This window comes from Acipenser ruthenus, chromosome 22, assembly GCF_902713425.1.
Source record: "Acipenser ruthenus chromosome 22, fAciRut3.2 maternal haplotype, whole genome shotgun sequence".
In the NCBI taxonomy this organism is placed as follows: domain Eukaryota; kingdom Metazoa; phylum Chordata; class Actinopteri; order Acipenseriformes; family Acipenseridae; genus Acipenser; species Acipenser ruthenus.
In genome coordinates this window covers 1543882-1565543 of record NC_081210.1, presented here as the reverse complement: position 1 = coordinate 1565543, position 21662 = coordinate 1543882, and the positions used below count along the sequence as shown (strand labels likewise).

General features: G+C 39.6%; 1 protein-coding gene and 2 long non-coding RNA genes across 3 annotated transcripts; 2 read left to right on the top strand and 1 right to left on the bottom strand.

Moving 5' to 3' along the window:
* Positions 1 to 2762: 2762 nt before the first annotated feature.
* LOC131699508 (uncharacterized) lies at positions 2763 to 7489 on the top strand. The gene is made up of 3 exons (XR_009308183.1): positions 2763 to 3006; positions 3144 to 3321; positions 6710 to 7489. It is a non-coding gene; the product is annotated as an uncharacterized LOC131699508 (long non-coding RNA).
* Positions 7490 to 9756: 2267 nt separating this feature from the next.
* On the bottom strand, positions 9757 to 19050 carry nsmce1 (NSE1 homolog, SMC5-SMC6 complex component). The gene is made up of 8 exons (XM_058995744.1): positions 18903 to 19050; positions 17992 to 18141; positions 16826 to 16943; positions 16619 to 16696; positions 16252 to 16398; positions 15346 to 15462; positions 13722 to 13848; positions 9757 to 9946 (listed from the first exon to the last, which is right to left on the bottom strand). Exons 2-8 carry the CDS (start codon positions 18111 to 18113, stop codon positions 9837 to 9839), a joined length of 819 nt encoding a protein of 272 aa, XP_058851727.1. The 5' UTR covers positions 18114 to 18141; positions 18903 to 19050; the 3' UTR covers positions 9757 to 9836.
* LOC131699391 (uncharacterized) lies at positions 10372 to 10865 on the top strand. The gene is made up of 3 exons (XR_009308095.1): positions 10372 to 10559; positions 10608 to 10669; positions 10766 to 10865. It is a non-coding gene; the product is annotated as an uncharacterized LOC131699391 (long non-coding RNA).
* Positions 19051 to 21662: the final 2612 nt, after the last annotated feature.

Below are 21662 nucleotides of genomic sequence, written 5' to 3'. Positions count from 1 at the left end.
CTGGAGTCTATTTCCAAGGTTTGTGTGGGCTTCCCTCCCCCTTAGCCATGGATTCATTTGATGTGCCGCGGGCCACAGAGATCTTCTGCTTGTGTATGACTTAAAAGTACTGAACAGGATCCAGAACCAGCCTCTTACCCCTGTGATTCACGGCCATAATTCAAAATGCACAAAGGCCAAGCAGATTACATTCCACGGATATACTTGTAATGAAAGATTTATATGACATCCCATTGTTTTTTTGGTTTTTTTTGCTGCCTGCATGTCAACAAGAGAGATAAGAAGCCCCAGTTCACAAAAATCTTCAACTCATGAGTTTTACAAATACAGTGATGTTCAGGAAAGTCTTCCAGGTCGTTGTGGGCTCCCTTATAAAAGTTTACCATAGTGAAAGCATAGCAGCTTGTAATAAAGCACAGCGAATACATGGCGAAGCATTGTAAATAATAGCGAGGTGTGGTAAAGCATATTAATTAACATGGCAAACTAGTGTAAACTATGTTAAATGCACAGTAGAACCATGGGGAAAGCATGGAAAAGCTGCAAAAATACAGTTCATCTCGCATTGATTCGTTCTGAATAAATCCACCCCAACTACTGAGTAGCAGCAAATTCCTACATTTCTATTGGCGGATTGTAACACTCTTGCAAGACTGAAAACAAGATTACAATAAGAAATGGAGAATTGTTCTTGCTAGTAAGATTTAAAGCTATTTTACAGATTGAGAGGGAGTACGCTTCTGGAATTCAAAACAGAATTGCAAATTGTAGCAAAATATATAAATAAAATGCCTAAACACACCAAAACCCCAGATTTATATGCCCACTGCCTAATTATATAATCATATAAACCCCAGAATGATATGTCCATGACCATACAGTGGAGCCACTCTCTTACAGTAAAGAGGACCAGAAAAACACTACTAAAGTACGAAACTAAAATACACTCTTAAACTGTAAGATACAGTCAGCTGTACATAGTAACGTGTTACTAAGCAATGATTTAATTAAAGAAAGAATGCGATACATGATGTAGTTATCCATGGCATTTGAGTTTTGTCACTTGAGCAGGGGTGCTGGGGGTGCAGCTTTGCATGGCTTCCATCATGGGTTACAGTTTTGTTCAATGGCTTTCAGCACCCCCACTTTAAAAAATGTTCCAGTGCCACTGCACTTGAGAGGACACTGGGAGTGTAAATAATCTGACGTAGGGAGTGGCTCCCTAATTTACACCGTAAATCAAAAAGACAGGCTTCGAAACCTCTACACTGAAGCACGAGGAAATAAAGCATTTGCAAAGCTTGCTATTGCAGTTAAGTTGTCGATGTACCATCCTCCACTTCCTCTGATGCCTCAATTGGTACCCAGAGACATTACATATGAAGCGCTCTCTGTGAAACAGATGCAAGATATTTCTCTGGATCCTGGCTGCTGCAGTCAAAGGTGTAGCATTTAAGTTCAGCGATTAATGAGCCCATTAGGGATATATATATATCCACAGCAGCAGCATTAGCAAACAGTGGTGCATCAGCTCATTTGGTTGCAATGGCCCAGGAAATCACATTTATTCAGATTCAACAATAGCATGATATGTGAAGAAGCTAAACTATACAAGGCCGATTACCCTCATTGTGACGTGGCAATGCGGTGTGAACTATACCACATAACAATATGAACAAGGGCCCGCCGATGTAGTGTTTGTGCGTGTGCGTATGTCTGTGTGCATGTGTATGTCTGTGTGTGTGCGTATGTCTGTGTGTGTGTGCATGTCTGTGTGCGTGTGCCTATGTCTGTGTGCGCCAGTGTTTGTGTGTGCGTATGTTCGTGTATAATCTGAGGTATTTGTAAACCTTTTTTATTTCAGACGTTATACTGAAATAATTCAATTTACTAAACCCATTGATTCATCATTATAAATCACCCTGCCAAAAGAAACAGAATAAATAAATTTTTGAAAGTCTTTAAATATTAACGGCACAAGGTACCACTTTAGCAGCACGTCCAAACCATCACTCACACCACTAGGGCCCGCTAGTCCTTAATGACATAGGACTATTGATGTGCTGCGCAATCTCATTGCTGTCATGTGCTGTTGCCAAGGCACTCGCATTCAGCAGCATCCAAAGAGGGATGGTCCTGTGCAAATAGCTGCATCTCAGGTCTTAATTTAATATCTCTGAAAGATTCGTTTTTAGATGCGACAGAATCGGGATGTGGAATTAAACAATAAGGCACTTTGAGGCCGGTCTGCACGTGTTTAAAAGCTTGGTAAGAGGAATGTTTGAATATCAATTGGAACATAAATGGAGTGCATGAGAATTAGGATATAATAACAAATTCAATAGATAATGTAGAACACATCTACGTAAATCACATTCATGCTGAATAATTATATATATATATATATATATATATATATATATATATATATATATATATATATATATATATATGCAGGGCCTTATCACTAATTTGATCATTTTAAATTAATTATTTGCTTCTCTTCCAATGAAAAATCCCAGTCAAATACTCAAAAACTGACCTATTACGGTATTTTGTGAGCCCCTGAAAAATAAACGCAGAAAAGGAGCAAGCCTTATTATAAGCAAACGTAAAACATTCATTGAATTTGAGTAAAACACTGAAGCCCGTGGATGTCCTACATTTGTAATTGGCTAATTCCATGGAGTCACAAGACTCGCAATGCTGTACGTCACTTTGTGACCCCCCTTCGCACAGAGGAACAAGGCAGACGCCAGCTTTAATCCAGCAGATTGACGGAGACGCGAAGAAAAAGATAGAAAACAAGATAATAAAGACATCACTGCCCGTGCACTTGCACTCAACAATTACAGCGCGCCGCACGAATCAATTTGAAATGCTTAAGAATGTCCTTCTCAAGCAGAATGTATTAGGGTTATACTGGCATATAAATTCATTTACTCAACAAAGTTTACCGTCTCTCCGTCAAGCAAACAGGCAAAGAAGGTAAAGCTCTCGCTTCAGGTAACTGTGCAGGAGATTGTAAACGTGGCTGGCTGTCACACACCGATGCTTTCCTGAGCCCCAGTGAAGAGGTTTGTCGTGCAATGCACTCATGTTTGCTTCTAAACATTTGTTTTTTCTGTTTTGTTTTTCCGTAGCTAAATAAACCACTTCAACAAAAGTTGTGCTGAAGCATTAAACGATACTGCCCTCCCCCCTATATAAATGCAGTCATCAGGAGCCACAAAACTGGGGTTCAGGCGCTGGGGGAATGGCATTGTGGGGCAAATGGAAGCCTTCTAAACAGTTTCACAGCATAAAGGACCCCCTTGTAAAGTGAGTAGAAAAGTAAATGACATGTATCAGACTTGAATCTTTTGAAACAAAGCATTTTGAGATTTATCTTTGAATGCACACCTATAAAAAATGCATATATATAACAGGCTAAACCGAGAGAAATGCATTTCATCTACTGCATTTTAAACATATCATTAAACTCATTTCCATGAGCAAGATCAGGACAGATTTACAGGCAGGCTTTGGAACAGCTAATACATATTAAAGGCAGCTGTTATGATGTTATTACTTTTGTCCCCAGCACAGACACTCCTTCACAGATCAGCTAGCTGCATTCACTACTCATTGTCTTAAACAGCTGATTAATATTCACCCAACAGCCGACACAATCACCAAGGGAGGAATTAACAAGAAATGAAGCACAACTAAACAGATGTTGTCATTTTAAAAATCAATCCATCCACTAAAAACAAACCACTTAGGATATGTCCTGAGATTTACAAGGTGTGCTCGTTGGCACGACTTTAACAGCACAACAACAACAACATAAAAACAACAACAAGTACAACAACCCCAGTGGTTGTATGTTTGTGAATTGCCTGTTGACTCACTGGGGTGCATGTAAGTTTTTTATAAATCAGTACATTTGCAGTCATTTTGCAGTTTTACCATGCTATTGCCATGGTTCCGCTATGCAATTGCATTTCTTTACCATACCTCTCCAGGCTTTACGATGCTTACCTATACTTTACCATACTTTCACTATGCTGTATTACACTGCTGTGCTTTTATTGTGGGAAGCTTGTAAAGAATGTATAGGTAACTTCAAACAAAATCAAGTTTTCATTATCTGTGAGTTTTAATTTAGCCAGGAATATCCCTACAGAGTTAATCTTTTAAACAGCAACCACTAAAGACTGGACAACACAAGGGTGTTGACACAAGTCTGAAGCCGTGCTTTCATTGTGTTTGCAACTAACTTGCACATTAAAGAGACTGCCCAGACCAGTACCTTTTAGCCAAATATCCTTCCAATCTGAGTAACCCAGCTTTTAATCCAATTCGTCTCGACAGTGATGGATGATGTATCTCATATCAACTTAAAACCTTGACAGAAGTCCAAGATGGGAGCTGAGGCAAGCCCACAATGACAAATCAGGCCCTTTCAATTGTCTTTCATGTATGCAAACTTCATTTAGAGGTCATTCCCCTGTTATTAGAGGATCTCTGATTATTGCAGCAAAAGGACATGTCAGAGTAAAGTTTGTATTCTAGAATTCATTTTGGAATACGCACGTATTCCGAAGACAATACTGTACTGCAGACAAAACGCTGCTGCTGCATCCTGGTACCTAGTCATTTAATATATGGTTGCAGTCAGATTGTGTGACCTACAGCAAAGGTACCCGGATACAGCCATTTATATGTAGGATTGTATTTAAAATACTTCTATATCCAGACAATGTAAGAATCAGAAGATTCTCGGTGCACTAAAAGGGGGGCAGGTCATAAAGTTAATAAAGCTAATAAGAGGTAGGAAATAGATGTTAAAACATGGGTTAGCACTCCTTTTGAATAGGCAGACAACTTTGACGAATCTGATAGACTGTTAATAATTTACCATTTAAGAAAAACAACAAGCATTTTTTCTTCTTCTTCTGAAAGTCAAAAAGACAATCAAAAGGATGGAACTGATTACCACATGTTGTAAGGAAGTAAATGATCTGCTAAAACTAATTATCAAAAGGCCCATATGAGATTAGGAAATCTCAGCGCTCTAGCCCAGGAGCTTAACTCCGTGAAATGTGCGCTCTCTCTCTCTTTCTCTCTCTCGCTAATGCACCCCTGAAACTTTTAGAAGTCACTGCTGAGTTCCAGCTTCATTATGAGATTATACTGCAGGAAGAAAGAAAAAATAAAAACCTACACCGCTGTCTCAGAAAGAAATAACGTGTTTAGAGAACAGTCAGACGGTTCTGTACCCCACCAAAACACACGGCCAACAACACCTGCTGAAGTCTGACTAAACTCAGGGTGCCTCGCATTGTAAATCACGGTGGAGTTACACTAGGAACTTATTGTAAAGGTGTTATAAAAATGTGTCAACATACCCATAGCAAAGAATAGCGAGTGGTATTTTACAAGCAGTTTGTTGATATCAGTTCATAAACATGCTTTTACAGCGATGGCAATAAGACTCCCATTGCACAGCAGTTTGATCCATTCCTGGTTTTACTATGATTTTAATAAGACACACCTTATTATGTTACCTATACACACTTGGGGCTAATCTGGCTCATTTTAAGGTTGAGACATTTAGTTTTAAAAAAAAGCCACCATATCACATAGAATTATGCTGAGAAAAACGACATGGATATATAACTGGATTGATCGATGGTGCTTTTATTTTTACATCTTGATTCACATGGTGATTTTCATTTAAAAAAAAAAAGTTTTACTTGGACCAAGCGACACAAGGGCAGCACAGGAAAAAGTTTTGTTTCCACTCTGACAACATTTCAGGTAGCACAAGTCTTTTTGCTATTACTGTACTGGTGAAGAAGAGAATACATTGCAAGAGCCCAGTTCTGTTGCCTCTTAATACCGTACTGCATATGCAAACGCTGTACATTTCCAGTAGCGTTACATCATCACCTAGTACAATGCATCCTTGACTCTGTGCTACAGACAAGTTAACTGATGGTGTAGACACGCTGAGGTCAGGTACTGTAGCTATATTCACAAATGTATAGTTTCTTTTTTAAAAAATGAATAAGGTGTATCCCTTCTAAAACTACCATAGTATTTCTGCACAGCATTTTTGCTGTTTTACCATGGAAAGGCCTTCAAAAAAATGAGCAAAAAAAGATTGAATAGGAAAAAAAAAGTATAATGAAGTTCAGCTAATCTTAAGCTTTTCTTTTGGTGGGGGGGACACAGAAAAACAAGTGGCTGCCTCACTGAACACAGAGAAATGGCTTTATTTGGCTGCATTTCATTATTTAATATACACCGGGTCAGTCACATTGGCAGAACCCACAAAACCTGTGCAGTGTATAGTGGCGTGACCTTAAATAAATGAAAACACAATGATCCAATGAATTGAAACGCAACAATTCCCTCTGATTTGTCCACAGCTCAAAAAAAAAAAAAAAAAGTCAAATGAGATCACTTCTGTTTAGTTTTTTTTCTCCCTGGTGCAACTGTGTGCAGTGTTTTTATTTTTTATTTTTAATTGGTTCCCATCACATATTCCATGTTAGAGTGAGTTTTATGAACACCACAGTGTACACAAACAAGCACATCATGTCTGGTTACTGTGTGTATTACATGTTAGAGCGAGTTTTATGAGCACCACAGTGTACACAAACAAGCACATCATGTCTGGTTACTGTGTGTACTTTTCACGATTGCTCATTGTTTACAGAAACCAAGGACAGAATGCGACACCAGAAATTAAACCAGAAGCAGCCGTTTCCAGGAGCCATTGCCCTTCGCTGGAGCACTTCAGAACAAATTACTGTAAAGCCATTTGCGACCAAGACATTTAGCGAATCACACCCATAAAACCAATTTTGCTCCAGAAATGTTTGTGACCTGTTGCAATACACGAAGTATGTATTGTTAGTGGAATTTGATTTCGTGCCAAAAATATTAGCAGTTTTTTTTTGTTTGTTTGTTTTTGTTTTTTTCACACGCGAAAAACCCACAATAAAAAGGCTTGCAAATATTACATACGACAGCAAACTAACTGCGACTGTCGCTGTTGAAGTGGGCTCCAAATGCACTGATGGAGAATGGTCACAGATACTGCTGACAGTGAATGACTTTAGATAAACATATTCTCTGCCAGGTCCGTACCTACTGCACTCCTACCGCTGTTCCATGTTACTCAGTTTTTCTCTCTCTCTCTATATATATGTGTGTGTGTGTGTGTGTTACATACTGTGACGGGTAACACCCCGCCCCTGTGCATATCATGGTTTGGATTATTTTGTATTTGTAAAATACAGGGCGGACGAAAAGCTATACGCAATTACTGTTATTGTTTGTATTTTATATTTCAGTACTCTCGCGAGAATGCGTGACTGATCAGCCAGCTACTGATTATTGAATTATCTGCCAGTCACGAAGATTATTAAACTCGGACATAATATAAAATACCTGCAGCTTTTGGGCGCACAGAGGAGGTACACAAAATATATAACAATTGCTACTCATGCTGGTTCAACACCAGCACAATACTTAATTAATATGTACTTATTATTTGTTTGTCTAATTGTTTTGGCCCACGCGCCGTTTATTTTGAGTGTTTTGTTTAAATATTTGATTTAATAAAATAAGCGAGCGCGTTTGCGTCTCGCCCCCGTAGTTCTTGCTTATGTTGTGGTTTAATTTCATGGCGGTTCTGAAGTCACATACCCACAGCACAGAATACAGAGTTGTACTAGTGTACATGTTGATATCTGTTCATAAACACGCTTCTGCACTGAATTGTGTGTGTGTGTGTGTTTATATATATATATTGAAATCCAACATATAGCTTTGTTTCTATCGTTGGCAGGACAGAGAGCTGCATGAGATACTTGTCCCAGCATCATCTGTTTGATCAGTTACTATAGGAGCACTTCCACATTGGCTGAAGAGCTTTTCATCATTAACAAGCTTCTGTGTGATATGCGGGGCATCTAAAACCATCAAACATTCATACCTTTCAAATGCATTTCATGGTCAGTTTACTATGTTTAGATACTATGTAGATTGCAACATGTTCTGCTTCATTTCCCTCTGTTCCAGTAACTGGCGTGCTTCTAGACTGAGTGGGCGTTTATGGGAAACTTGTGTTGCTTCGTTCACAACATGTTTGGAGTGTGTTGGGTTTCAAGCTCCCAAGGGTACAGTAGTCAGATATTGGAAACTGGTTTGATATTTCTCAAAACTCACATGACTACGTGTGGAGCCAGACATTCATACAATGGGATTTGCTAACAAGCTGCTTCCTGCCCTTGAAAAACATAGTTCAACTACGTGATGTTGGGGATAATTTTGCCTTTGTGTTTCCAGTCTACAGAGTTTACCGCTGTTCTTTGTGCCTAACAATATTTTTTTAGGAAAACAGCCTCTTTTTTTTGTGCAAAGATTATAAAACATTTCTGTCACTGCTAAAATGTCTGTCTAGTGATTCTTGGGGAAAATCCCTAAACACAAATCATCCATACCTTGGGAAACACTGGTAACCACTACCCTAGAGACACCTAAAAAAGATTGTATGCCGATTACAGGACCACCTAACCTTTCATGCATGAGACACTATGCCTTTAAATAGAAAGCATAATTGCTAACATCTGCATTTACAGATGTCCCAGTAGCAAGATTAAAAAGAATAACAGAATAAAAAATAAAAAATAAAACTTTTCCAGAGTATTTGATTTTTCAATCAAGCAAAAGGGAGCAAGGTCTAAAAAAATCCTCAGGGAAGTTGTACTTGCTGGTCTGTGCAAATGTTATTATTATGATTATTTTCTCTCGTAGCTCCACTAAATCAGCAGTATTTTACTTTTTCTTTCACTTTGAATGCCAATATTTACAATACACTGGTCTCGTAACTCCCATCATCAATCCCAAAACTACCGGAATCAGTTTAAACTTGGTCATCGACATTATTTACGTATTTCTAGAAGATGCTACTGTTATTATTAATGCTAGTGCTTTTTGCATTTACCAATGTGAATGCAAAACCTAGTAACATTGTTCCACGCCCCAAATACAGTTGCATGTTAACAGTACCAAGAGGTTTATTGGATACAAGTTCAGTGATGTCCTCTTCATCACATTATTTAATACAGGTCATTGGTTTGTTGTTTTCTAGGTGAGGTTGAAAACCCAGATTTGCAGTGGTTTCCAGATTTTGCGAAGGCCCAGTTTCACCCAGGAGAAGTTCCTTTTATCCCTGTGAAGTATTGGCATTATGTGCGATCCCTTGATATCAGCTTCTCTGTCAGTTTTTGGTGGTCTTGACAAACACTACTAAGAGACAAAATAGTGGTTCGTTAATTTGTCCACAGGGTGGTACTTACCGAATACATGAAAACACAATTACTGTGTTTCATCTTTGACCTTTATTTAAACTTCAGTAAAAGGAACTCTCTGGAGACAGTTATAGGTGTAATAAAATAATTACATGGTTACACTAGGCTTTCAGTTTCTCTATTAACTTGCACGAGATGACAAAAGGCTGCTTGCCTGTCAAGGCTGTTGCTAATTGCTAAAAAAAAAAAAAACAGTTTGAGAGTCCTTGTGGCTGGCTTGAGGAGATTTAAAAGCGTTTGACCCCTTGCAGATTTAAGTTTGGTGATAACGACTTTGACCAACAGTCTGTAAATGTTATTACAACAAAGGTATTCAAATGTAATGCTGTTATATTTTAACATACCTGGATGTAGTCTTATATTCAATCACAATAAAAACACTATGTCTTTGAAGTATGCTTTATTTTTATTTTTTTCTTCTGCAATTTGTGAAATGATAACATTCCCATTAAACAAAAAATATCTTCACTTCCTCAGTCTGCTGGAGCGTGGTGTTTTAGTGGATGGAGCGGAGTTTTCTTTTGATGACGCTGGTTGACTAGGTGAAGGAATCTGGGACTGTGACCTACTTATCACTGACAGAAAAAAAAAAAAACACATTAATGCCACAAACAAGAGGAAAAAACAGTTTCACAAAACATTGATGAATGAACTTTAGGGTTGGCCATGCTCCAGGGTCTGGAGCCAGAGTGGAGCTTGCCAGTTTTCTGAGCTGAGCTCTGGAGCTGAAGCACAGCTGGAGCTGTCGCTGCAGAGCTAGTGCTGAGGATGCTGGAGCAGGGCTGGAGCTAGGTTACTGGAGCGCTCCGGAGCATGGAGCCGGTGCTGAGGTACCGGAGCAGAGCCGGAGCTAGGTTACTGGAGCGCTCCGGAGCATGGAGCCGGTGCTGAGGTACCGGAGCAGAGCTGGAGCTAGGTTACTGGAGCGCTCCGGAGCATGGAGCCGGCTCTGAGGTTCCGGAGCAGAGCTGGAGCTAGGTTACTGGAGCGCTCCGGAGCTTGGAGCCGGCGCTGAGGTTCCGGAGCAGAGCTGGAGCTAGGTTACTGGAGCGCTCCGGAGCATGGAGCCGGCGCTGAGGTTCCGGAGCAGAGCTGGAGCTCTCCGGAGCATGGAGCCGGCGCTGAGGTTCCGGAGCAGAGCTGGAGCTAGGTTACTGGAGCGCTCCGGAGCATGGAGCCGGCGCTGAGGTTCCGGAGCAGAGCTGGAGCGCTCCGGAGCATGGAGCCGGTGCTGAGGTTCTGGAGCAGAGCTGGAGCTAGGTTACTGGAGCGCTCCGGAGCATGGAGCCGGCGCTGAGGTTCCAGAGCAGAGCTGGAGCGCTCCGGAGCATGGAGCCGGCGCTGAGGTTCCGGAGCAGAGCTGGAGCGCTCCGGAGCATGGAGCCGGCGCTGAGGTTCCGGAGCAGAGCTGGAGCTAGGTTACTGGAGCGCTGCGGAGCATGGAGCCGGCGCTGAGGTTCCGGAGCAGAGCTGGAGCTAGGTTACTGGAGCGCTCCGGAGCATGGAGCCGGCGCTGAGGTTCCGGAGCAGAGCTGGAGCTAGGTTACTGGAGCGCTGCGGAGCATGGAGCCGGCGCTGAGGTTCCGGAGCAGAGCTGGAGCTAGGTTACTGGAGCGCTCCGGAGCATGGAGCCGGCGCTGAGGTTCCGGAGCAGAGCTGGAGCTAGGTTACTGGAGCACTCCGGAGCATGGAGCCGGCTCTGAGGTTCAGGAGCACCTCCACTATTTCCTGCGTTTCACATTTTTAAAAATCTTCCTAAATTATTCAGTTCAAACATTTCAATGAATAAAAAAAAAGTACATAAAAATAACTAAACGTAAATACAGAAGTACTTCAATGTACATAATATTTCTGTTTATATAAGGAGTCGTATACAATTATCAACTAGAATCATGTATTCCAGTATCTGTAGCCATTACCATTGATGAAAACCAGTGCAGGCACACAGAGAGGGTCCCCTTAATTGTGTAGTAAGAGGACAGGGAATTAAATGCAATCCGAAACATACATAGGCTGGGATTGAATAATCAAATAAAAGCTTGGTGAAGATTGGTAAACCCTGCTAATCCAGGGATGCGGGTGCGGTGTATTGTTTTATATCTTTGCGGATGGCGGATACAGATATAAATAATAATAATAATAATTATTACTATTCCGTTGTTAAAAATTCAGCTTGTGTTTATCAAGCCATCAGTTTATTTTCTCACTGCAGAGCCCAGAGTACAAAGAGTGAGTATAAACATGTGACAACATTGTCAGCTGACACAGTCACCTGTTTGCACAGTTTAAAAAAGTTTTCGAACTCTTTTATTTTATTTTTTTAAATATGTAGAACCAAAATTTGCAAGAAATTAATCACAGGTGAATACAGCTTAAAGGAAAATGAGAAAGGCAAGTCATCAATTTGAAAAACATTCAAATTACTTGCCGATGACAACTGACACACTGTGGCTGGATACGTCGCCTGTGTCTCATGCAAGAAAGTCTGTGCTTTCAGTAGCCATAAAACAGGTACATCAAACATATTAAAACATAAATGTGAAACGGAACCGGGATCATGACTCGGAGCCAACGGCAGGCATAGTTCTATAGGCCGCTGTCTTATTTTTGTAGCTCAGCTTTGCAGCTACTGAAAGTATTACTGACCTGAGTGATTTATTTTTTTGCAACGTAAAATGTTATTTGTTCTGATGCATGTCACTGTTCTTTACTGCTGTTCTTGTAAGACTGTTGTTTAAAATTGTGGGGTTAAAAAAAAGGGCCCTGCAATGTCTTCCTGATGGAAGTTAATTACTTGTGTTCGGAAATTATGTTAAAAATTAACAATCTACAATTACTAATACAGTGAAATAACAGCAATAAAACATTTACAAAATTACAGCTAGCTATCCAAATTTGTCTTGGCCACATACTGATAAAAGAGAGAGAGGGAGAACAAAGCGACCCAATCGTCCCATGCTTGCTCCGTGAACAGACAACACACACACTTAACATGCTCCCAATAATCCCCTCAATCCCAACATCTTCAAACATATTTTTGTAATTTGTGTGAATTTTTGCGGATGTTTTTATCAAGGAGGAGTGCGGATCGGATAAAGTTAGTCTCGCGGATGCGGGCACAATTTTTGGTATCTGCGCAGGGCTTTAAGATTGCTATAAAATCAAGGCAGTTCTCATATTCACAATGTAGTGTGTGACTGACAGACCCTTAAATGAAATGTACACCGATTCTATCCATGTAACATTTATGTATTATACTGCTGGTACAAATATTTTCAAACGTTATCAAAGTCATTACATGTAACACTATTAAAGTTGAAAAATATCCCAAAAAATGTAAAAAAATGTCTGACTTCACCCTCTTGAATTAATTACAAAACAAAAGGACTGTACTTTATTGTGCAGTTAAATTGCATTGCACATTATTATTACACCAAGACTGAGAAAATGTACCATAAAAGAAAACAGGTCTCAAAATGTTACAACCCTCCTAAAATTATTAAGCATATTATATAAACATATGAAAGCAATCAATAACATTTTTTTTTCCCCAGCGCATGTTTCATAAGCTTTCAGAAAACGTCTAATTTTGGATACAAGGGGAATAGAGTCTAAATTCATAGAAATTTGTCTTAAACCCAGATTTCACATTCTTGTCTCTAAAAAAAACAAACTTAAATCTGATTGAACAAATTAAAAAGAAATATCAAATAGCAGCTGTAGCAGGGGGTCTCCACCTGCTCTGGAGCCTGCCTGGAGCTGAGCTACCACAGCCACTCCTGAGACACAGCAAGCAAAGCTGGAGAATGGACAACCCTACTTAAGATGCTGCGCTTTTATTTGCTGCCAAATCTGCACACTACAAGCGACTCAATGGGGATTTTATCTTGTGTTATCTTAGTTTTCCATTATACAGTTAATGCTTGTTTTAGCTTTACACACATTTATTGACACTGAAACAGTAAACCCACCCCCAGTGTATTCTCTCCCAACTTTGTATCTGAACTAGATAGGTTGTACAATTCTATTTGCATTGCTAGTTTTAAATAACATGTCCTTCAACAGTACTGGTTTTATTTTTGTATTTGACTATTGAAACATAAGACATAAATGGTTATGTTATTTAGTTAAGCTGCTGTCGCTCCAATAGCACCAGTTCCAACATAATGCTGTTCCGTGTTCAAGCTTATGTCAGCTCCCCTTTAACTACTCCAGGATTGCCCTGAAGGACAAACGCAGCATTCATTTATTATACCTCCAGCTGTTAATACTTACAAACCACTGGCTGCTAAGAACATGTATTTTATGGATCATTTTATAGATTTCTCAGCAATAAAACGGTTAGTTTACCTGGAATCTCATGAGGCCAGAACTCGTTGCATGCAGGACAGTGCGGTTCAGTGCGACCTCGAAAATACCTTGCTACACAGGGCACGTGCATTTTTATTCCACATGAGGGGTTTTCACACATCTGGCTCTGTAAGCAAAATAAAATGCAATGTAGTTATAATATATATGCAATATGAGCTTAGGTAAGGACAATAACACAGCTGACAGGAAATGGAGTCTAATTAAAATAAATCAATGCATCCCTGTTTGGATTAAAGAATTGCATAGAATTAATTACTTCCTCGTGTGTGACTCTTGGACTGTATTGTTAAAATAAATCAAACTGCCGTGGCCTGCTTACAGAAGAGACATATAAAATGCAGGTTTGTGCTTCTGTTTACATTTTTTAACTGGGACTGTTCTTGTTTAGTTTTTAAATCAGGAGTATAGTAATAACAACTTTACATGTGCTACTTTCTGAAAGAGTTGAATCTGCTTTTCAGATGACCAAGGCTTCATCCACTGCAAAGGAAATTACATTTAAAAAACGTACTGCAAGTTGTACATTTCAAGAAGATGGAATCAAAGGGAAAGAAGTCTCATGGCATTACTGTAGATGTGAATATTAATTACAGATGGGTATCAGGGGGCAGAACTGGGTTAACCGTTTACCCTTTTTGCATCCAGAGTTCAAAACAAGTTTACGCGGAAGTAGAAATGATTCTGCTGCGACAGCTACGCAGGTCTTGTGTAAAATGAGGTTCGCATTGTTCCTAATGTATAAAAACACATCATAAAACCACTGCCAGTCATTATGCAAAACCAGCACGGAGACCAAACGAAATGTTTACCCCTGTACAGAACAGTTTACACTTCAATGCATGTTAACAAAGAAAAATGTTTGTTCAGGGCAGTCTCCAGTCTGTGTGTGGAATGAGGCTGTTACAGTGGTGAAAACCTGCCTGGGTTCATGAAGGTGGTGTGGAGACCTTTTTGTGTTTGTTTGAAAACTGTTCTGTTCTACCGGTAAACGGTGTAGCCGTCCGGTTTTATAGTTAGGGATTTACCCGAAAAGTTTAGTTAGCGCTCCAAAACGGAGTTAGGATTTGTTTTGTTTTGGTGCAACTGTCTTTTATTTCTGTAATTAATAAAACGGCACAAAAGTGCTATTAAAAACTTCAAATTCTTGTGTCTTGGTCTGATTTTAAGGGGCTACGAACCTTAAAATTTGTGAAATCTTTCACAAAATTCTATATATAGCATATGATTGCTCACACCTGTTTTATCCCAGTTTGTGAACTGTGGCGTTACGAGGGTCTGATCAGCATTTCCGATCTGTCCGGGCTGGTACTCCTTGAAGTCCCCAGGAAGCTAATGACGCTTCTTTGAAAATATCTGCCTGTATGTCATGGATGATTCGAGATTGGGCAGTAACGTTTTGGTTTGTCTTTTCTCAGCAGTCAGTCACGTTGCTGTTTGTGTACTTGGGTAGTCACATCTTCTGTTGGCGATTTTAATACATACATCACTATACTGTACTCGAATTTAAGACGCAGGCTATTTTTGAGAAGCAAAAAATGGTTCAAAAAGTGGGTCTTAAATTCGAAGGAATACAGTATAATATATATATCACACACACACTTACCTGTATAGCAATGTTGTGACAGATGTTACACAATTTGACTAGATCCTGGTACATGTTCCGTATGTACTGCTCCATCTCCATAATGCAACGGGTACTCAGTGTATACTCTCCATTTTTCTAATAAAATAAAACAGGAACAGATTTTAATATGACAAACACAAATAAAATACAATAGAACCCTGTTCTATCGGACTTGTCTTTATCTTATCTAAACTGTGGCCCTATCCTCCCACGCCCCTAATCTATGCTCATTAACAGAGGGGGCTGTTCCTATTTAGTAAACACAATAATTTGATTCCTTAACATAAAACCCTTCTCTCAAGCCTGGAAGAGTAACACGAACGACAGGTGCGCTTGACATGTGGAAAGTTTGGAAGGGTTTCACCTATCCACATAAAACCACATACACTAGCTGCTCCCAAAGTACACAGCTAGCTTTTATTGCCCACTATTTAAAATAAATTGCCAGGTGTAAGTGTTTACAAGTACCTCCATTTTACTGCACCAAGTACATAACCTAAGAGATCATAAAAAAAAAAAGTTTGAACTTCAGCATTCTTTATCAATGAGCTAGCTGTAATTTGGATGTTCAGAACACAAGATTTATTCTAAATACTTCCTGAATGTTATGATTCATCAAAGTGGTCACTAATCATACAGTTACCTCAGTTCTGATACCCTCACGTACCATGAGGAATGCCAGTACCAAGAAGAACTCCAAACAGATCAGCAGTTCTCAAAATATTTCTTAAAAGTCTACTTTCACAGGCGTTCTCCACTGTTGCAGGTGATAAAATCAGTCTATTGCAGATTCACGTGGGGGTTATACATTAAATAGTCAAATCATTTTACAGACAGAATCTTAGGGTAGATTATTTTTATTTCTTCCATTGTCCCTTATTTTACCTCACAGAGCCACTTGTCTACGACCAGCCTTTGAAGAACCCCTTCTACTTCTTTCTTTTTCATTTTCTTTGACTGGAGTTTATCCGCCAGGTTTAAAATGTCTGTGGAGCAGGCCATTCCATTTTCAGATTCAACAATCAGGTCCATCTAGAAATCAAAATGAAACAGAACCCGTCAGCTGAAGCAGACAAAAACTACTGTGCAGAACATAAATAAAGGATTTGACAAATCATAGAAGGCAATTTTCCCCCTAAAACACAGAGAGCAATGCCCTCAAATCCACCCCACCCCCCTTGCAGATAACAGATATCAGAGAAAAACAGTATTGCAAATTAAAAGAACGGTGCCTCAGTAAAACTGTACTCACTGCTTTTCTGAACAACTCTAATTCATTGTCTGAATAATCAGATGCCATTCTTGTTATTTCTGTATCCGCAAGATTCACCTGCAAGGAGAAATCATTAGGCACACAAGTTAGAAGAGTAATATACAGAATGTAAGCTGGGAAATCATCAGAGGCAACGATGCAAGGATTTACAGAAAAAAAACAAACACATAACAACCCTCCACTTACCAGAGCATAATACTGCTGGCCATCTTCCTCGGACATCCCCTTTCTGATCTGCATAAACATTGGCTGGAGCTGTGTATTGATAATGTTGACAAACTCGTCCAGCTTATCAGGAGCATAACTCACTGTAGGTTAAACATACGCACATTGAACATCTTATAAATAAAATAAATCATCCATTTTAGAACAGGAAGACAAGAGAACAATTTCCAGCCCTAAGCGCTGACCGCTATCATCTTCAGTTATACAGCCATAATTCAGCAGACATCATATGTGACCATGATGAGAGTGTTAAGGCAATTACCTGGCAGCAAGGCCTGCTCCAGACAGTATACTCTAAGCAGCAGGAACAACTGCTGAACTCAGAATTTGTATTTTTACTATTAGGTAGAACACCCTATGAATAAGCTTGCTACACAATGAACATCTTGGCAGATTTCAAACAAACAACAACAAAAAAACACTGTTTTGCAGGACAGGCTGTTCAACAACAAATATGTTTTGCTTTTACTGCTTGCATACAAATTATAACGGCATACAATATTGTACAGCACTATCACATACTAAACACCAGCACGCTTCCTTTCTAAGCCAAACACTTATGGAACCGACTCTCTTATTTGCCTTCTCTGTATGCATATAGTCACAGATCTTTCTAGTGCGAGCCGAAATGATGTATTGCCATCATAAGGACTGAATTACACATGCTTAACAGGTGTTCAGACATAATACAGTAGGTAGCCCATACAGTATGACCCTTTGGGACACTTTCAGAGACAGCTTTACTGTCTAAAGTGATTATACTATTGTCTGCATCTATCAAATAAGTGTTTGCCAGCTAGCTGCTTTTTATCTTCAGGATGTTCATGGGCTCAGCTGTGGTGTAAAAAGTAGCACATTAACAACCATAGGTAGCAAAACAGAACCAGACTACATGTTTGTTTTGAGGTGCTAAGGTAAAGCTATTTCTGTGTCAGGTGGGTCAATTGAACAAATCGCATCAGTTTAATCCATTCCAGGTTTTAAAACAAGCTTGTGTGTCTTAGTAAACTGCTAGTAAAACCAGGAACGGTTCTTACTCCCATTCCTTCATATACCTGTACATGGGTGTCTGTATCTGTCATACAAAAGCCTTCGTAATAACAAAGTAAATGAAAACCAAGAAAGACTTGCCTTTGTGTGTTTCACAGCAGAGTCGATGGAGAGTTTTAGCTTTAGATCCATCCACTATACCATTGCACATCATGGTCTGCAAAAACCTTCGATGGCTATCTGTCATGGGCCCAGCCATGGTGAAAAGAACTTTGTGTTGGACAAATCTGCACAAATAAATAAATAAATAAACAAACAAACAAACAAACAACCATGTAGCAACTTTATTTTCTTATTTACAAACAGTGCTTCAACAACCATTTAAAAATCTATGGGTGATGCCTCAAATTCTACTGCAAGTATATCAGGGCTGAAAAACTTGAAATGTTTGATTGTAAAGGGAAATCATTCTTGTGTGTGTTATACAAAAAAAATAACTTTAAAAAATGCAGTGACTTACTTTAATTGTAACGTTTTATATTGTTGTAAGGGATTTTTTTTTATTGGGGTAACTTAAACACCCAGTAAAATAAATTAATTCGTTCGTTCATCTGAGAATTAATTTTCCACAAATAGTTTCTCGACATCCAAAAGCATTCTAATATTAACAAGGTTAAATAATTGAATGTAAGCACACTCCACCTAGCCGATTTACCACAAGCTCAAACACCAGTACCAACTATTAACCAAAATAAACAGTCTGTTATTAACGTAAACCAAATTCGGTTTCTCTGCTTCTTTCTGATAAGGTCTGTGTCGCCTGTAACTTAAAAACACCAGGCCGAAGTCCCTCCCCTCTGCCACTTTCTACTGGTCGGTGAACCCAGGAAAGTGCTGTGATTGGACAAGCACGGTATCCGAGCCAGGAAAACACTTTTCTGCTTTACAACGTACGCCCCCTTTCTAACAACAAGACGCGCCTGTATGCATGAATATAATATTACAAACTAGTGGGTCTCAGTATTCAATCGTTTCATTAGAAACTCACCGCCGCTGTAGTCTTTAACTTTGACAAACCCCTCTGTTGACACAAGTTGCTCAGGCGGACTGGATTTACCGCTTTCCCACAATGCTGTGCGAGACAAGGCTGTGTGCGGAAGCAGCACAAAGGAATATCCACAAGAAAGTGTGCAGAGGGCACCATGTGGTGTTTGTTGGTTAGGGTTAGGTTTTAGGGCTGGGGTAAGGGGAGAGGTACGATATATGATGTGTTGTAAAACAGCTGCATTGTTGGTTTTATTATTACTGTTACCGATACAAATAAAAATGCTAAATTAGCATTCTTTAAAAAAAAAAAAAAAATCTTACTCGCAGGAAACAAGATGTGTTAGCTTTACCGATTCCACACATTATTTTTTTATTTTGCCTGGACATATGATTTATCGGGACTTTTTAGTGTTCAGGCCCAGAAAATGTTTTTGAAAAAAAAACAAAAGTTAAATTATGGTGGAAAAAAATAATAATCCTGCTTTGGGGGCGGGGAGGGGTGCTAATAGCCAACATATTTTACGTTGCAAATTCATTCCTGCGGCTTTGTTGCCTAATTTAATTGGCTCTAGTCCACCTTTTCTCAAACTTCCCGAAACAAAAATTACTGGTTTGAGATTAGGGCTTCTGATTTTAATGGATAAAACAGCAGATACAAATATACAGACACTGGAAATGGTTACTCAATTCATGTGTATTTAATTTATCCCTTAAAAAAAACAACTGTCCTTTCCCAGTGCAGCTGGGTTGCAATCTGCACTAAGTAAAATGATCTGGGGCAGGTCTCTCAACCTATAAGCTCCTGTGGCCACCAGACCTTCTAGCTGTATGTGAAAGAAATACAATATGAGTCTAAGGAATGCCCCCACTTACATATTAAATAAAGGAACATAAAGCTGTTAATGTTACAACACTAGTATGGGTATAACAAACAACTTTGACCCTGATTATCAAAGCTAGGTAGCTTATGTCACTTTTCCACCCGCCACTGGGACCGGCTTGAAAGTGGTTTGAAAATAAGACTCCTTGTTCATTTCCATCAGCAGCAGATCAAGATCCAATCGATTTCAATTGGGACTGTGTCAATGGTAATCATATAGTCCTTCTCATTGAGAGTAAATCAATCTGTTCCCACTGTTTCCCAGGGTCTACTTGGAGCTTCATGTGATTGTAAGATTTCTGTTTGTTGCTTGACTCCCCACGCACTACACTGCTCCATGTATGTTTTTCAGCTGTGCATTCATTCCTGGCCAATAGATACTCTCACGTGCTCTTCCTTCTACTCTAATATGTAAGGAGTGGACTCTTTGCATTATGTCTGCTCTAAGAGAAGCTGGTATAACTACACACTCACCCCTGAAAATAATTCCATTTTGTACTCTTAGCTCATCTCTGCTATGGAAAACCACGGTTGCTTCCAGAGGTACATGTTCTTTAGTGTCAGGCCACCCCTGTAGGATCACCTTCTTTAATATATGCACATTTTTGTCTTGCTCTTGCTTTTTGTATGGCCTTTTGCCTCTCGTTGGAGATAGGCAAGTAGTGCACCATATTAATGGACTCAATTTCAGTTTCTATTGGATGTTTTGTGCTGGAGTCTGTGAGGTATGCCCTGCTTAGTGTGTCTGCAAATAGAAGTAAATGTCTTCCTGGGCAGTATCTGAGTATGACATCATATATCTGCAGCCTCAGTAGCATCCGTGTAGTCCTTTGGGTGCACTAAAGAGGGGATCTTTATTATACTCTCTAGTGGTTTGTGATCTGACTGTACTTCTACTGTCCGCCCATATGTGAACTGATAAACTCTCTCTATGCCTAACAGTACTTTCCAGGAACTTTCTCATTTTATCATCATGGTCTTTTACAGCTACAAGATCATTGTCTCCTTCCTCAACAATAAGGATTTCATTAGTTATGCTTTTGATTCCAGGCACGCCCTCAAACACTTGGTTTAGTTTTCTCTGGAAGACCTCAGGTGCAGGGCTGATTCCCATTGGCATGCGCAACCAATGATAACGTCCAAATGGTGTTGAGGTAGCTTGATGCTTCTTCTAATTCAATGTGCCAAACCCATTTTTAACATCACATACAGAGAATACTCTCGCTTTTGCCAGGTCTGGTACCACATCATCTATGGTTGGTAGGGGATAATGGCTTCATTTGAGCACTTTATTCAGTGGCTTGGGGTCTATGCAGATTCCTGAAGGTTTCTTCACAATCACCAAACTGCGGATCCAGTCTGTGCTTTTCTCAACTGGAGTTATGATTTTATGTTCTTGAAATCTAGCCAGTTCCTTCTTCAGTGGTTTTGACAGCGCCACTGGTCTCTTCGGTAGCTTCACAGGCTCTGCACTGCCATCTACTTCTAGCTTGAGTTTTCCCTCTATGTGTCCTTCACCTTGGAAAGCATCTGCAAACTCCGGCCGGATTGATTCCATGCTCCATGCGTTAATGTCTCTGCTGCAGATGGACTTATCAATTGCCAGAATGTTCTGGTGCTGTACTGTTATTAACTCCATAGCCTGTATGGCTTTACTACCTAGCAATGGTCTGTGCACATTATTGTTGACAACAATGAATTCCAGCCTATATGCTTTTTTGGTGCATGGATTTCTTAATTTAAGTTTGCATTTTCCAACAGGCTTCAGTGTGCTTTTATTATAAATTATTAACACTTGTAGTTTTCTAGGTGGACATCTTTTGTTAGGACGTTCTCTGGAATTACATTGCAACTAGCACCACAATCAAGCTGCAATCTGTC

Coding starts and splice junctions, on each gene's coding strand:
- nsmce1 (XM_058995744.1), bottom strand. CDS start 18,113: ATGGCTGGGCCCATGACAGATAGCCATCGAAGGTTTTTGCAGACCATG. Junction 16,944..17,991: donor TGTGAAACACACAAAGGCAA/GTCTTTCTTGGT, acceptor ACCTACAGTGAG/TTATGCTCCTGATAAGCTGG. Junction 16,697..16,825: donor GCCAGCAGTATTATGCTCTG/GTAAGTGGAGGG, acceptor TTCTCCTTGCAG/GTGAATCTTGCGGATACAGA.